A 16,131-nucleotide genomic window follows, 5' to 3' on the forward strand; every position below is an offset into this window, starting at 1 on the left:
TGTTTTCTGTTCCGCAAAGCACATTATGTGCGGGGGTTACCTGGCCCCTTTGCTTTAAATGTCAGTTCCTTTTACAACCTTGCAGTCTGGTAGAGCAGCTGGTGTCGTGCTCACCATTTTTTGTATTATTGTTTAATTTGTTAGGGTTAGTTTACAATGTTTAGTGGTCATCTGTTCTGTGGTCATCTGAAATATCTACTCAATAAGTGCCAGAGTGCAGCCTGTCCACACAGCACGCAAGTGTAGTGGGGCTCTTCGTTTGCAGGCCAGAGTCAGACTTGAGCCGAGCCCGCCTGTTGCCATCCATATACTGCATGGGTGGCTGGATCTGGATCTTCCCTTCATTCTAACTCAGGGTATAACTTACTCTCTCGCTGCCCCACCATCCTTTCTCCCCTGACATTTCATCCTCTTTCCCCCGAGAACATGCTCATTAATTAATCATTTTATCAGCCACAAAAATCATAATTAGTCCTATTAATACTTCTCATCATAAAGTGCTAAAATGCAATCGAATCAATCAAGTCAATGCCTGACCCACACACAAACATGTCTTCAGAGTTTAATTTTGGAATGAAGTCCAGATGTTTTATGCATCACCACATCTTAGCTCAATGTAAATAAGATCTACATTCTTAATAATATCTTGCCACAAGATTATTGTGCATTTCATATAAAATCGGCAAGCAAGGCCATGTGGCGGTGATGCTTTAATTTTTAAAAAGCATTTCTCACGAAAGAACTTTTCTATCAGCCAACACGATGATAATGATGCGTTACATGCTAAATGTCAAATCACTAAGACCTGTTATTTAGCTATTTTAATTTTAAATAGACCATCCACACATGGCGCGTCGTCCTCAGACTTTCAAGCCACCACAAAGGTCAATTTATTCCATGATGCTAAAATATCTACTTACTTGGTGACTTCAGTTATTAATTAGAACAAACTGAATTGTCTAAATCTATGCAGTGTTTAAGTCATCCTGGGCGAACACAACTGATAACATTTTTTACAGACACTTTAGTCCATACCCTTGATTGGATTTTCCCCTCATTCACTTCGGGACTGATGAATCCTTGTCACATATTTTCTTGGACGGACCATTTATTAGTCCCTTTAATTTTATCTATCAATTCAAACAGAAAATGGCCTAACCTCAAACCAAGTGAAATATTGTTAAAAAAATTGTCAGCAATCGCGATAACAACAATGGTACCCCTTAATTTCCCCTTAATGGTACAACTGAATGATGTTAAATTTAATAAGGCATATTAAACCTTAGACACAATAAACAATCATCCTTACTCTGCCTTAACAATAGTAGATATGCCCAAATTAGTAACACAAAAGAATAATAAAAAAAAATATTGATATGAAAGTCAATTACTCAATGACAAATTCCTGCTGTGCAAAGCAGAACATAAATTGCATATCACTAAATCATTTTAAAGGAAAAAAGAAAAAATCTAACAAACAAGATCTTCTCTGCAAAAATACATCTAAAGAGCTGTTTAAGGCTTTGGATGAACTTCACAAAAAAAAAAGTCCAACCATCTCGCCTCTACTATTCAATTGTCTAATCTCTGGCTGAAATTTAGAATGCTACTTTACTCCTATGGTAATTTTTTCTCCAATTAGATAATGTGGCATTGGCATTAAATTCCAAGCTTTTCGCTGGATTGAAAGAGTTAGGAGAGTGGATGGACACACACCAGTTCAAGTTCAATGCCGGGAAGACTCAATTGCTTCCCTGGGACTACCCAAATGGTCTCAACCTTTCTGGACAGGATCTGTAGGACTCAAGCAATTTAGGTGTGATAATTGATGACATATTGGGCCTCATTATAAGTTTTCAGGTCTGGAAACAAGGATACCAGTAAGATCACCGACACCCTTGTTTCCGGACCGGCAAACTATGAGTCTGCCTGCCGGAGCCGATATGCCCGACAGGTCTGACCCTCCCAGGCGCAGAGGCCACGGTAGGCAGACAAGTCACTGATGCACCAGCACCCTTAGCAATGTTGCCGGTTCTTCAGTGTCCCCACTTCCCATAGAGTCCTATTGGACTCTATTGGACTCTATGGGAATGGGGACTTACATTTTACTGGCGCCTGACTTCCCGGGCTGCAAATTGGAATCTCCTGGTGGCACTGGGAAGTCAGTCGCGGGTAAAACGTTACGAGTTTGGCGGCAACCCGGGTTACCGCCGGACTCCTAATGAGGCCCAATTGTCTATAGTCACACAAGTGAACAAATCTCTGGAAATTAGCTTCTGACAGATTCGGCAACAAAGGAAAGTATTACTCTTTTTCTGCTTCAGACACCAGGTCCGATTGGAAAATGCCTTCATATACTCTCACCTTGCTTTTTGTAATTCAGGATATCTCAGTCTTCCTATAAACTTGATATTTAGCTTCAGAAGGATTCAAAACTCCTTGGTGAGAATTCCTCTTAAACTTTCAAAGAAGTCTCACATGTAATTTGCCTTAAAACAGCTGCACTAGCTCCGTCTAGCCAACAGAATCAAATTTAAATGATTCTGCTTAGTTCACAATGCACTTATCTCTAGAGGCCCTAATTTCTTGATAGATACATTCAAAAATAAGTTCCAGTTTGCCAGCTTTGGGTAATCATAATGTTTTGATCACCAGCAAGATGCACTCAGTAAAATGGGGGTTGATGAGATATTATCCTTTCCAGGCGGTTTCCATTTGAAACCATTACCTGCGTCTTCAAGGAAAGAAAGTGAACATCTCACCTCATGGAAAGAATTGAAAACCTTATTGTTGCACAATAATTCAGAATTCCTTGGGCCTCATTACCAAGTGTGGAGGTCTGGGAAAAAAGGGTGCCAGTAGCAATGTACCTGCACCCTTTCCAGACTTCCACACTACAAGTCTGCCTGCAGGGATCATTGCAATGGTCCCAGTAGGCAGACCTTTCACGGAAGCACCAGCACCATTAGCAAGGGTGCCGTTGTTTCTGTGTCCCCATTCCCATGGGTCCTGCAGGACCCATGGGAATGGGGACTTACACTTTCCCCCACTTGATATCCCAGGCCGCCAGGACTTGTCCCGGTGGCACCGAGCTATCAGGTGGCGGAAAGGGTGTTACGAGTTCGGCAGCAACCCGCTGGTAGAACCGGCGGGTTACCGCCAAACTTGTAATGAGGCCTAACTTGTCTTCAATATAAATATCACTTAAATGACACACAGTCGTTTCACATGACTACATGTGCAAGTATGCTGAGTGAAAAAGTGCTCTTTTCCGGTGTAAATTGTGATTTATAAGTTACATCAATCCAAACTGAACAGAGAGTGGTCTTCTGAAGCCAACTGACCACGTCCACCCACCAGAATAGTAAACATGGGGAATGGCTCTACAGAGTTTGACTTGTCTGTTCCACATGGGTATTCTAAAATATATTTGTACAACTTTTAAATGGGTGAATCTACAATTTGTTTTTGTGTTGGAGCACAACATATTTATTTATTTAAGTTTGTATTTGCAATATGCTGTCTGGCCCTTGCAGCACCATGGTGTGTGGCACGATGGCAGGAAAATAAATGCATTAGAGTAACAGTGGACTGGGGAGAGGTCATCCGGAGAGAGCCAGGTTTCTAAATCTTTTATAATTTGAGTATGATTCACAGTGGAGGGTAGATGGGTTGGAGTTCCACACTTCAGCAAGGCAGTAAGAAAAAAATGGGTTCTCTTTCCACTCTTTCAAGAGATTTACGTTATACAAATGGATTTTAGGTTTTCTGTCCGGTTGGGCTACTTTGTAAGTACAGGTTCCTGTTTCCTCTACGATTTCATAAGGTCTGTGCCATTTGGAGACAAGTTTGTTTTCTGACGTGGGTAAGAGGACTAGTACTTTCTGTCCTATGGAGAATGATCTTAAGTTTACTTTTTTTTATCATAAGTGGATTTTTGTTGGCTCTGGGCCTTTTCCATACGTGTACAAATCAAGTCTTGGACCATTTTCATATGTTCTCGAATTCTGGTGGTAGTTTGCGAGATGGGAATGGGAGCCTCCTCTGATTCTTCCCAGGTTTCCCGGAGCATGTCCATGACATCTCTGGGCTCTCTGCCATAGAGCAGTTCGAAGGGACAGAACCCAGTGGAAGCTTGGGGGTTTTTCCTGACTGCAAATAGTGCCCATGGGATCATTTGATTCCAGTCATTCCCGTCCTTGTCCACTAATTTTCATTAAAAAACGTTTCAGGGTCTTATTGAGTCTTTCTACCAAGCCATTGGTTTGGGGATGGCACACAGACGTTTGAAGGCTGGTAATGTGGAGTAGCTCTTTGACTTTGGCCATAAACTTACTCATAAAGTTTGAACCCTGCTCTATTAGTATTTCCTTGAGAAAACTGACTCTGGAGAAATAAGGTAGGAGATGTTTGAGGATCTGCTGTGTGGTATTTTTAGGCATGGGTAAGTCCTCGGTAAAGCCGGTCGCGTAATCCACAATCATAAGGACATATTTATTGCCTAATCGGGATGTCTCTAAAGGACCAATTATGTCCATGCCGATTCTTGAAAAGGGGATTTCTATGATTGGTAATGGGTTCAGAGGGGCAGGAACTGGGATGTGTGTGCTGGTCTTTTGACAGATTTCGCACGGCTGGATTAATGTTTTGATATCAGAGTGAATACCCGACCAGTGCAACTTCCCACCAATATGCGCTTGGGTTTTAGATTGTCCTAAATGCCCCCGGTAAGGTGGGAGTGCACAATCACCAGTACAACCTTTCAGTGGCTTTTAGGTATTATCAATTGCGTTTTTACTACAGCATCTGAGGATGTATCTCTTCTATAAAGCAATCCTTGTTTTAAGAAGAAAAATGGGTTTTCCCTTCTCTAAGCCTTGTACTTCTAGGATTGCTTGTAGAAAAGCTTCAGCCAGAGCGGGATCATTTCGCTGGGAAAAGGCTAGATCAGGATAGATGGCGTGCTCTTCTCCCTTTTTCTCTTCTATATTAAGAGATTTATCAGCTCCCCCAAAGCCTAAGTTGCCTCTGTCTGTTGTATCTGGTTAACCTTCTTTAAATGGAGGGAATAATGCTCTCTCTAAAATTCCCTGAGCAATATGATCTCCTAGACTTATCTCAAAAGGGATCTCACCATGAGTCTGTAAGAGAACCTTCACATCTCCCTGGAAGTCAGGACCAATAATGCTTGCTAAGACCTCTATCCAAAACTTCCACGCGAAACCATATTTTGGGGCCAATTGTATGTAACATCCCTGAGGGGGTATCAGGACCAAGTCTGTAGGAATCATTCCTCTTTTTCCCAGGAGGATAATAACTTTGCTACTACTGCAGATATCAAACCCTATTGATTCCTTGGTGGTGATGGAGGATTAGAGGCTCTATGTCTACGTTTTTGAAACTGTAGGGTTCCCCAATTAGTTTCAATTGAGTCACATCCCACTCTGTCACCATATGTAAGGAACTCATGGTGGCCACTGTAAAGACAGACGCAAGTGATCACAGTTCAAGGGTGTTTATTAAACTGTATAGGTAGGTTGTAAAAACTCCTAATCTAAACCTTAATCTAAGATGGAAGCAAGCTTCGACCATCAGACAATAATAAGGCCGCTCCGAGTGGCGTCTTGACAAAATAAAAGGGCCTATACTAAAAAAAACGATTGCCAATCCTTACGCTAAATACACAAAGAAGTGTGGGATAATGTTCGTAAGAAAGAAGGAAGTATTCACACATTAAAAGTCAGGATGCGGTAGTCGTGGTCTCCCTTCCCCATGTTTTAAGGCAGGATTCTGGAGCACAGCACATGCTCGAGCTTTCCCAACATGAGCCAACAGTTCCGCTCTCTCCGCTCTCAGCAATCAGGGCCTTCGGTGGTTACGTCTCTTTTCTAAAAATGGCTCTTTCCTCCGAGGAGCTGGTGGGTTTTAAAATAAACCAAAGTTCCTTCCTGTTTGTGCTTTGGGTGATGCCTTTTCACCCCTGGGTTCCCCTCTTCCTTGCTCAGGCCCTTCTCAAATGTTAGTTTCCCTCCATTGGGTTCACTACTGCTTTCAAAATAATATCTTCTGTATCTTTCACGAATCTGAATGCCTTTTTAAACAGTTCACTGTGAACATGACTCTGCCAGGTTCACTCCTGTCAACACACTGTATATCGGGACTTTAGACTTTGCCCCCTGTTTATCGGCATCCCTCCTTCGTGTTCACTCCTGCCAACTTTGTCAATCAGTTCTCATGATGCGGGCTTCAGTTGCCTTAGCTTCACAACCTTCTTTCCCTCAAAGACTTTCCACTGTACAGAGGATTTTACTGTACCCCTTTATGACCACCTTGACATCCCCTGGTGCCTTTCCCAAGGCTTTTCTGCTAACTGTATTTTCAACAATTGGGTTATCACCCAGAGTTTCCTGAGTGAGCACCGGCGTGGTGCCAGACTCCTCGGTTGCTGGTTTTCCCCATTCTAGTATCAAGAGTTCTTTGTATTCTATCAAAATTAAATTAGCTGTTTGCTACTTCTGTTCAACACAGTTCGGTTTCTTATCGGCTCTCCCCTCGTCTCAACGGCTGTGATGAACCGCTTGGCTTTTCTTCTCTCTGGAGTCAAGGTTGGTACCACAGAGACAAGCATCTCTCCCCGGCGTGGTTATCAGTGGAGGAGGGTCTCCTGCACCGTGGACATCTGCTGTAACACACATTGGTTATTGTTCACAGTCTTACGATTCCTTCTGCAGAGGTTTCACGGACCTTGGTCGGAAAGGGCAAGGTCACTTCTCCACTTGTCACCCTCTCGGTTTGCGCCGTCTTTTTCCTCTTGAACTGCTTTGCTGAGTTGGCTATCTCATCCTGCGGTCTGCCTTGCTCGTATTGTGCTTTCGTGCTCTGCCTTTTATCCCGTTGGGGAAGGGACAGGGCTGTCAGGTGTGTGTGGTTTTGGTCAATTGCCTGACTTTGCCTGACCCTTGTGTTGGGACATGTCAAGTTAATGGCTTGGGTGGTAGTCTGTCATCTTTTGTGATATGAGAAAGTATTTGTGTCAGAAAAGGGGGGGGTAGAATGTGTGAGTATCCTACGTGGTAGGTTGGGGAAAAGGTATTATAAGAAGGGTTATACCGCATCTCACCCTTCGGTGTCCCTCTTCCACTCCCCGAGGACCCCCCCCCCATCCAGGTGGTCATCCCTCTCTGGGCCACCCCAGGAACTGGATCTAATAGCGATGGCCGTGTCCTGGCCATCTGGATGACAGACCCCCAGGGACTAGTCAGGGAGACACCTTCACATTTCTCACAGTACTCTTTATGATTACACTCCACTTTGTGAGTCTTGAATATTGCATGCAGGGAACCAGCAACACATAAGTGAAAGCATTAGTGGTCATCTGCATGCAATTATCAGAAACTGTCCCTCTAAGAAACTTGCAAGTGATCTTAAAGTCCTAATGTTCTTTTCTCCCCCAAATCAATGCACCCATTGAGGCCGCATACTACCAACTCAACATACACCACACAATACTCATCTTCACTTTACTCACATAATTGAGATATTCACGTCTGTCATTTCCACCTGCATAGACCATTGAAAGATACTCTACTTTGCAAGTCGCAAGAGCCGCTCCACAATTTAAAGCAGAAATAACCAACATCAGGGTCCCTGAACTGGCTATAAGTAAAATAAATGTATGATTTTGATATCATGCATGTTAAGTACTCCAGCATGGGCCCAGACACATAAGACAAGTTGAAATCTCACAACACAACAGCTAGAAACCTAAGATCTGGCCACTGAGAATCTAAAAGAGCTAGTAAAAGGGCCTTCAGCCAACTACTTATCACTGCACCACCTCAGATACCCAGTCAGGTCAAAAATCATCTATGTGCAGTTCACAAAACAACTAAAACCTGCACTTTTCGAATAAGCATTGGACAACAACTAATATTCAGGCTAGCCTGGTTCCCATGACTGGTAATATATATTTGACTGTCTGCACATATGGCTCCCTCTATAGAAGCATGACTAACGCTGAGCACTCTGTAGCAACGGCCCTCAATTTCTAAGGTATGTTGTGTATGCGCATTTCAACATGCTGTTAACACCAAAATATATCTATCTTTGTGCCAGGATACTTGCTTTTGAATGAGCACAACACGCCATTTGTCTTGTACTTTCTGAGTTTTTGTGGGGTCTTCTCATTCGGGATATTTTCACTCTGAAAGTTCTCAAATTTCTTAATTGCTCTACAATTAAGAGGTATTTTCCGGTGCAGCTGTGGCATGTTTGAATTATCTTTCTTCTAGTTTTCTTTTAAATTAAGAAAAATATTGTAAGCCTGGTTTTGGAAATCTGTTTTTACTTTTTTATATTTTTTCTTTGTATTTTATGCATTGTTCTTTTATCATTATAAATAAATAAATGGATGAGAAGTTGTCTGAGGAGAAAGTACAACTTACCTTTCATGTAAATACCCCATTGGATGTTGTGCAGATGCTGTGTTCTCTAGATGTGTTTCTCCTTAAGTAAAAAAGCACATGGGGAAAATAAGAAGGGGCACTACATAAGCGTACAGAATAAAAGACCAGTAGAAATAAGTAAAAACAGAGAAGCACAATACATAAATGAGTTAATAGATATATGAGTGCGTGGAATAAATGAGCTCCTCAATTCAAAAGTGTGACAAGCACATGTAATAACTAAGCACATGAAATAAATTGCATAAAGGAATACAAAATATTTACGCACAATGAATCATCTCATCCCGGATTGGCTGCCTAATGTAGATAAAGGAAAGATGACTGTAACTCTATAGATATCATATTCTCCTATTGCTACATACCATGAACGCTTTGCATAGCTTGCATAAAACCATCACCTTGCGTGATTCATCCCTTCCACCAATTTTGCCATGTCTACAGTATGCTGATGTCCAACCATATTTGCAAAAGACATTGGGCCCTGTTATGACTGTGCCGGTCCGGTAACAATGGTGCCAGTAAGCCTACCGTCACCATTGTTACCGGACCGGCACAAGCACAGGCAGGTGCCGTTCCACCCGCCAGGGTCAAACCTGGCTGGTGGAATGGCACCTGCCTGCAGAGTTTCACAGAAGCACCGGCACCGTTGTTAACAGTGCCGGTGCTCCTGTGTCCCTATTCCCATGGACTCCATGGATTGGGGACTTACGAAATTACCTGTGCCTGACTTCCCGGCCGCTGGGGTCATAATACCCCGGAGTTACCGGGAAGTGAGGCGCTGGTAATTCTTTTTGGGTATGGCGGCAACTCGCCGGTAACACCAGCAGGGTAACCGCCAGACCCGTAATGAGGCCCATTGTTGCCTTCTTTCCATCCACATCACCTCATAATAATAATATGTTTTCCTATATAGCACTTAAAGCCAGATTCATCCCAATTTCTTAGTACTGTAAGAATAGGTGTAATTATTGATCTAATTACTCCAATGAATGGCACGCAATGTATTGACATCTGAATGGTGAAAGGCTGAGCTGAATGATGAAAGGCTGAGCTGGGCCTGCTACAGGATTCCAACATATATAGTGCAGGCTGGACCTACAATTGTTTTTGATTTGCTGAGTGCTGTCACTCATCTTCAAATCATGTCCCATATGAGAGGCAAGCTCATACCTTCTGAGCTATCCACCTGGAGCTATCCATTGTGTGCATTGTATTTATCATCATATCGCTTCGCCTGGCTTGCCGAGCTCTGAGTCCCTGCAGAGAGATGGAAGACTGCATCGCTCTGTTCCCTCTCCTACTTTAAATGATAGCCAGACAATCAGCTGATGCAAATGACTAGAGCACATGTCTTGGTTCTTGGTATCGATCCACATTGCTCTTGGCCTCTTCCTCATCCCAGTACTACCATTCGGTACCTGTTGGGAGTTTTCCTTCCCAGTGGCTTACACCTGTGATGTAGAGCAACAGTACATTCAGGCATCTGGTGGGGGAGGTAAGAGAAGGGTTTTGATTAAAGGTGGGAGTGGCAGAGGGATACTGTGTTCTCCTGAAGTGGTCACTACTCTCAACGAGGTCCTCCCTCCCATGAGATCCTCCTGCTGTGTACCAGCCCCAGGGGGACTATTGGGTAGTGGCCTCACCACCCTGGGGTCTTAGGAAGGGGCTTGGAAAGGGGCTCCCCATCTAAAATAGGAACAACAGCTCAGGACTCATCACAGAATCCTTTATTTCTTCTTTTCACCACAGAAAGGCTCATCATAATCTCAAGTACAGAGGCAATATCTATCTGTCAAATTCTAATCCAAGTGTTCAAAGCAACCAAACTGAAAGGGAACCCGTCACACCCCAACATGGTTTGGTCCATAGATGGCTCATCATAAGGAGGACGAAGAGGCTGACCCCAAAGCTTTGTACTCTTATATGGCACTGACCTTATTTGCTGTTGGCCATTCTTGAACTATATGGTGACATATAAGGTTGAGTAGACCTTGCTACGATTCAAACCTGTGACCTACAGATCACATAAATACCAGCATTGAACACATAACTCGCTGAGCTATCGTACCAGCTATTTCTTCTTAAATGTGAATACCACAGCATTTGCTAATACATTAGCTCTGGTGGGTATGTGTCTTATTGACATAACACTTATATTCCAATTGCTTCAAAGTATTGTAATGATATCCTGGCACACTAGTAAACCTGATAATAAGTAGTGCTATATTTTCTTTTTAAAATGACTGGAGGGGACAGGAGAGGGTAATGGGAGGATATCCTGATAAATGTTTTTACAGCACATTTGATTAAACAGCACTATGTGGTGCAATTGGATAGTTTAAGGAGTTAAAAGATCATCTCTGATAAGTGCCAGCCTGCACTTTCCATGTTCATATTCCAACCGGGCTGAATCATTCCAGGCACATAATAACACTTATCATGTTTGCTACAAATGCCGTAACATAGTAAGATATTATAGCTAGACTGGGTGCACCAAAATGCCAGACTAGTCATGTAACAATGCTTATCATGCTTGCTTTATCATAGATGCCCAGTAAAAAATGTCATACCATAGTAAGAAATGGCTTAACTGATTTTGTAGAAGAGCACAGACTTATATCTGCAGGAGATCCTACCTCCCTACCTCCCTTGTATTGGAGCCATGAGACCATGCCCTGTCTAACATCAGCTACTGTACCAATCCCGCAGCAAGCATATTAGCATTACAACGATAATACCGAATGTACCCTCAAGTTGATGACAGCCTGCAGGAGGAATTCCTTGAAGGAATATGAGAAAGAGCTAAGAAAATGAACTAATGACGTCATAAGAAACTGTGCACAACGTCCTGAAATACTGAATGAAGACGATATATGGATCCTAGAGGACGATTGACAAAGTAAAGAATCAAGTGAACCTTAAAGTGTAAAAGAAGAAGATTACATGTTAACAAAGTTCTGCAGAAATCAGAAGTTTAATGAATGTACAGATGCTGAAATGCAAGATAGATCAAACCATTGTATAGGCTAGCTACAAGTAGTGAATAGAATGGAGAAGAGAAAAAAAAAGGAGAAGAGAGAAAAAAAGTAGTGAATAGAATGCAGACAAAACTGCCATTGTATAGAAACTGGACATTGATATCATGAAATTAATAAGCCAGAAAATCATTAAAAAAGAATGAAAGGCTGTGTCAAAGTAGAATAGCAGGTTACTGGGGTTGCGTGGAGAGGCTGTCTGGCCTGAAGTCAAGATCTTAGAAATCGAGGTCAGCTATCTACTTTGAAAAAGAGCGCATGTGCGGAGGATGAATCCTCTCACATTAAGGTGCAAGAAAGAACACAAAGGATGCCAGGTCTTAATTCTTTTAATGCATTTAAAAGCTTGCAGAATGAACAGAATCATGGTCTCTTGTCTCATGAGTCAAGGATGGAAATAGGGCCTGAACTTGAAGTTCCAGACACGATAGCGAGTGCCCTCACTCCCGAGCATTCCCAGGACAAGAATACTCTGCAAGGCCAACTACAAAGAGAATTTCATGGCAGGAGGCATCGGTGATGAGATATGTTGGGCTAATTGGGTGGTAGGGCAGCCTCATGTCCTATCTACTTGCACCTGGGTCTTCGCTTACGTACTGCTAAATGAACCGAATGTTCCATACGTGGCACAAGCGTGCCATTCAATTGTATTAGTCCGTGTAACGAAGGACCTTATAGCTTGAGAAACCAGTTAAATACAGTGTAACTGTTTTGTCTTAAAATTACACGTTCGAAGAGGTAGTCATGAGTTGTCCACGGACAGCCAATAACAAACCTAGCTCCTATATGATTGTATATCTAGATGTGTCCCTTAACCAATCCAAACCCTTGATATGTTTTTCACTATTGCCACGTAATATGATGTCACTCTGATGCATAAAGAAGTATATCATTGTATTTTTTGTGGAAATCGATGAGACTGAGTGTATGTCCATTGATGTTCGTTGTAACCTCCCTGTTTAAGATAATTGCTAATAAACAGAAACTTGCCATCTTCTTGAGTTTGTCCGGTTATTTGGACTGTAATCCCACCAGCCATAAATGCAAGTTTCAAGGGAATGTAAGCTCAAATGTATCAAAATGCATTCGAGCCATGTCATAAAACCTATCGTGCTTGCTTTGTCATGGTTCAAAAGCAAGCATGATAAGTTTTATTATGTGGCTAGACTGTCATTTTTGTGTAGTAAGTTTAGCCATTTCTTACTGTGGCATGCTATTTTTTACTTGACATCTACAATACTGAATCATAAATGCCCAGTAAAGAATGGCATGCCATAGTAAGTTATGGCTAGACTGATTACATCAAATGGCCAGTCTAGCCACATAATAACACTCATCATGTTTGCTTTATCATGCTTTTAAAGCAAGCATGATAAGTGTTATTACGTGCCTAGACTGGCATTTTAGTGTATTAAACCTAGCAATATCTTACAGTGCCATGGCATTTTGTACAGGCCATCTGTGATATTCTATCATAGATGGCCAGTAATAAACGTTATGCCACAGTACGAAATAGCTAGATGGGTTGCATCAAAATTACAGTCTTGCTACCTAATAACACTAATCATGCTCGCTTTATCAAACAACAAAGTAGAGGTGACAGGAAAGGAACAGAAACCATGTCTTAAGAAAAAAGTGCCTCAACAATGTTGTCCTAAGCAAAAAGAACATCAGCAATGTTTGGGGAAGAATAGGGAGAAGCTCCAATGTACTAAAGTACAATTTAGGACCACAGAAATCAGACGCAGGATAGTAGAAATCAGGTCCAATGACAGTCCAAAAAAGATTTAGCTTTAAACCAAGCCATTTGTTGGACTATGTGTTAGATGGTGAATGTGGGGACTGAGTTTAAGTCTCCTCAGGCCATGTTGATGCCATGGCCAGTAAAGCTTTCTCAAATCATTGTAATGTATACTCCAGCTTATTCCACCTTTCCCCACCCTCTCCCTGTGGTTCAGATATACATCCAAGAGAAAAGAGTTGTGTAGCATCCTCATGTGCCCCAGAGTTCCGTGCCTAGGTTATGAAGTTAGTGGGGCTTCAGAATTCTGATGGTTGGTGGTGTCCGATGTTGGGGCAAAAAAAGAGCTGATGTTCATGAATAAAAGATAAGAAGACTTGTCTTGTGTTTTCTTTTTTGTTGCATGCCACACTAAGTTATTCTGACCATAGGGTAATAGGCAGTTGTGGATCCTTTCTCCCCCTGCAATCCAGGACTGATTTGTACGTGTAGCTCTCTATATGACTCTTACATGCCTTTTTTACATCTCTATGCTAGTCTACATTCTCAAACCTTTGAAATTCAAACTTCTATTTCTGTTTATCTGCTGATATACATATCAGCCCAAATATATCAGTTTACAATGTGTGTCCTGAGCCAAACTTAAATTCAAGCTATTTCTCTTAATGCAACAATATCTGGACACAGGTACAGTACACTGGACCTTTTTACTCCAGCCTTAATATGCCACAAAATAACCATTGCGTTTGAGAATCATTCTCTTCTTGTTTAGTGAACCCAAAACTCTTCAAAGTCTGCTGTGGCCTCTACCTCAGTCGACCCATTTTTTTGCTGCAGTCTACAAACACATGTTGTTAGATAATTGTACTTTGCACTGGTGAACCAACTCTGTGTCGTCCTTATCCAAACTTTAGATAACTATCTACTTGCATTTACATGTCAACCTACTTTTTGCAGACATAATTTTCCAATTTACAATACACCAATCAAATTGACGATTTTGATGTTAATCTATTGTGATTGAAGTAATTGATATAAAATATAAAACTAGCCTTTGTTTATGATCATACTCTTTTTATTATAATTTTTATGATTGTATTTATGGAGCGCAACAGAGCGCTTTACAGAAGTATATAACAATAGTTACATAACAGAGTGCATTATAGAGGTATACAATAGTACAGATGCATAACAGAGCACTTTTCAGAGGTAACAACAGAACAGATATACAGCGGGGTGTAGGATACAGAGGGCCACAGAGGATGGGTACAGCTGTACCAGGTGGAAGGGAAGAGAGAGGCAGGCAGAGTCTAGTGAGTTAGGTGGCGCGAGAGGTGACGTGATGGCCTAGGTGTTGAGGAGGAGACATTCCTTGAAGAGATGGGTCTTAAGTTGTTTCCTGAATTGTAGGAGTGTGGGTACGAGTCTGATGCTGACAGGGAGGAAGTTCCATAGTCTTGGGGCATAGGCAGAGAAGGCTTGTTTTCTGGTCCTTTCCTTTTTACAGCAGTGGATCTCAAGTGTGCACGTGCACTTGCTACTGGTGGTGCGATGTCCACCGGAGATGTTACGTTTCTCTGCGAGGGAGCTGGATGACTTGAGGGCGACTGCCTTATAGATGATGCAGCAAGACTTAAAGGTCATTTGTGAATGCAGTGGGAGCCAGTAAAGGTTGATGAGGACAGGGGTTATCTGGTCAAATCTGCGTAAACCCCTGATGAGGTGTGCAGCCACGTGTACGACACTTCTCAGGGGCACAAGGGAGGACGATGGGAAGCCTAAAGCTGTCTGGACGGAGGAAGGGCTTGAATTTCCGCTGGAGGGACAGCTGATGGCAAGCTGTCTGAGTTTTCTGAGCTATGTGTGTCTTGAAGGAGAGGTGTGTGTCAATATGGAACCTGAGGGACTTGGTGCAGGAGGTTAGCTCGGTCGTGAAGCTTTCAGAGTTCATGGTTGATAGACAGGTCTGTATGCCTGGGTGTGCAGTGTTGTTGTTGAGGAGTAGGATTCAGTCTTGGAGGGGTTGAGCTTCAAGTATGCACTGGACATCTATGACTGGATCAGCGCAAGACAGGTTTTGCCAAAGGATGTCCTTGATGGAGTCGATCTTGAGGTATAGCTGTGTGTCATTGGCGTATTGGTGGATGTGGATGTTGTGTGTGGCTAGGAGTGCTCACAGCGGCTCCATGTATGGATTGAAGACCACTGGGGAGAGGATGGAACCCTGCAGGACTCCACAGGTGATGGGTTGCAGTGGTGATCTAGAGGAGTTCATCTGAACAAATTGCTGGTGGTTAGCGAGGTAGGACTTGAACTAGCGTAGGACAAGGTTGCTGATTCCCATGCACTGATGTAGGGTGTCCGTAAGCGCCTGGTGGTCTGCTGTGTCGAAAGAGACCAAGAGGTTGAGAAGAACCAGGAGGCAGGGGTGGCTGTTGGCGTCATCGACCACCTGTATGGTTGCTGTCTCCATGCTGCATCTGGGTCTGAACCCAGATTGGTAGGTTTGTAGAAGATTGTTGGTGTCAATGTGTTGCTGCAGTTGTGCGGCTACCGATTTTTCAATGACCTTACCTAGGAAGGGAACCTGGGTAATGGGGTAATAGTTACCTTAATTGTCGGGATCCAGAGTCGGTTTCTTTGGTAGAGGGAGGATTTGTCCTGTTTTTATGGTTGATCTGAAGATGTCTTGTGTTAGGGAGCTGTTGATGAACTCCAGGTAGGGAAGGAGAGCTTCTGCGGGGAGGGTCTTGATGATGGATGCTGGGAGGATGTCGTCAGCAAACAATGTGGCTTTCAGGGTGGCCAGGGTTTCTACCAGGTCTTCTGTCAACAGTGACTTGATTGTTGAACAGGGTGTGGAGATTTTGTGAAGAGGGATGTAAGGTGG

The 16,131-nt window shown here is 42.7% G+C and overlaps 1 protein-coding gene across 5 annotated transcripts in view; it reads right to left on the reverse strand.

Annotated features, from left to right (window-relative positions):
• Positions 1–16,131, reverse strand: part of LOC138516580 (uncharacterized) — a 486,378-nt gene that overhangs the window by 73,293 nt on the left and 396,954 nt on the right. For all 5 annotated transcript variants that reach the window (XM_069631825.1, XM_069631822.1, XM_069631823.1 and 2 more), the window contains one exon: positions 8,445–8,505. In XM_069631825.1, coding sequence (XP_069487926.1) covers positions 8,445–8,464 — 20 coding nt within the window. In that variant the 5' untranslated portion in view covers positions 8,465–8,505. The remainder of the gene's footprint in view (positions 1–8,444; positions 8,506–16,131) is intronic.

Source organism: Ambystoma mexicanum, chromosome 6q (assembly GCF_040938575.1).
Source record: "Ambystoma mexicanum isolate Mex_15411 chromosome 6q, UKY_AmexF1_1, whole genome shotgun sequence".
Taxonomy (NCBI): Eukaryota; Metazoa; Chordata; class Amphibia; order Caudata; family Ambystomatidae; genus Ambystoma; species Ambystoma mexicanum.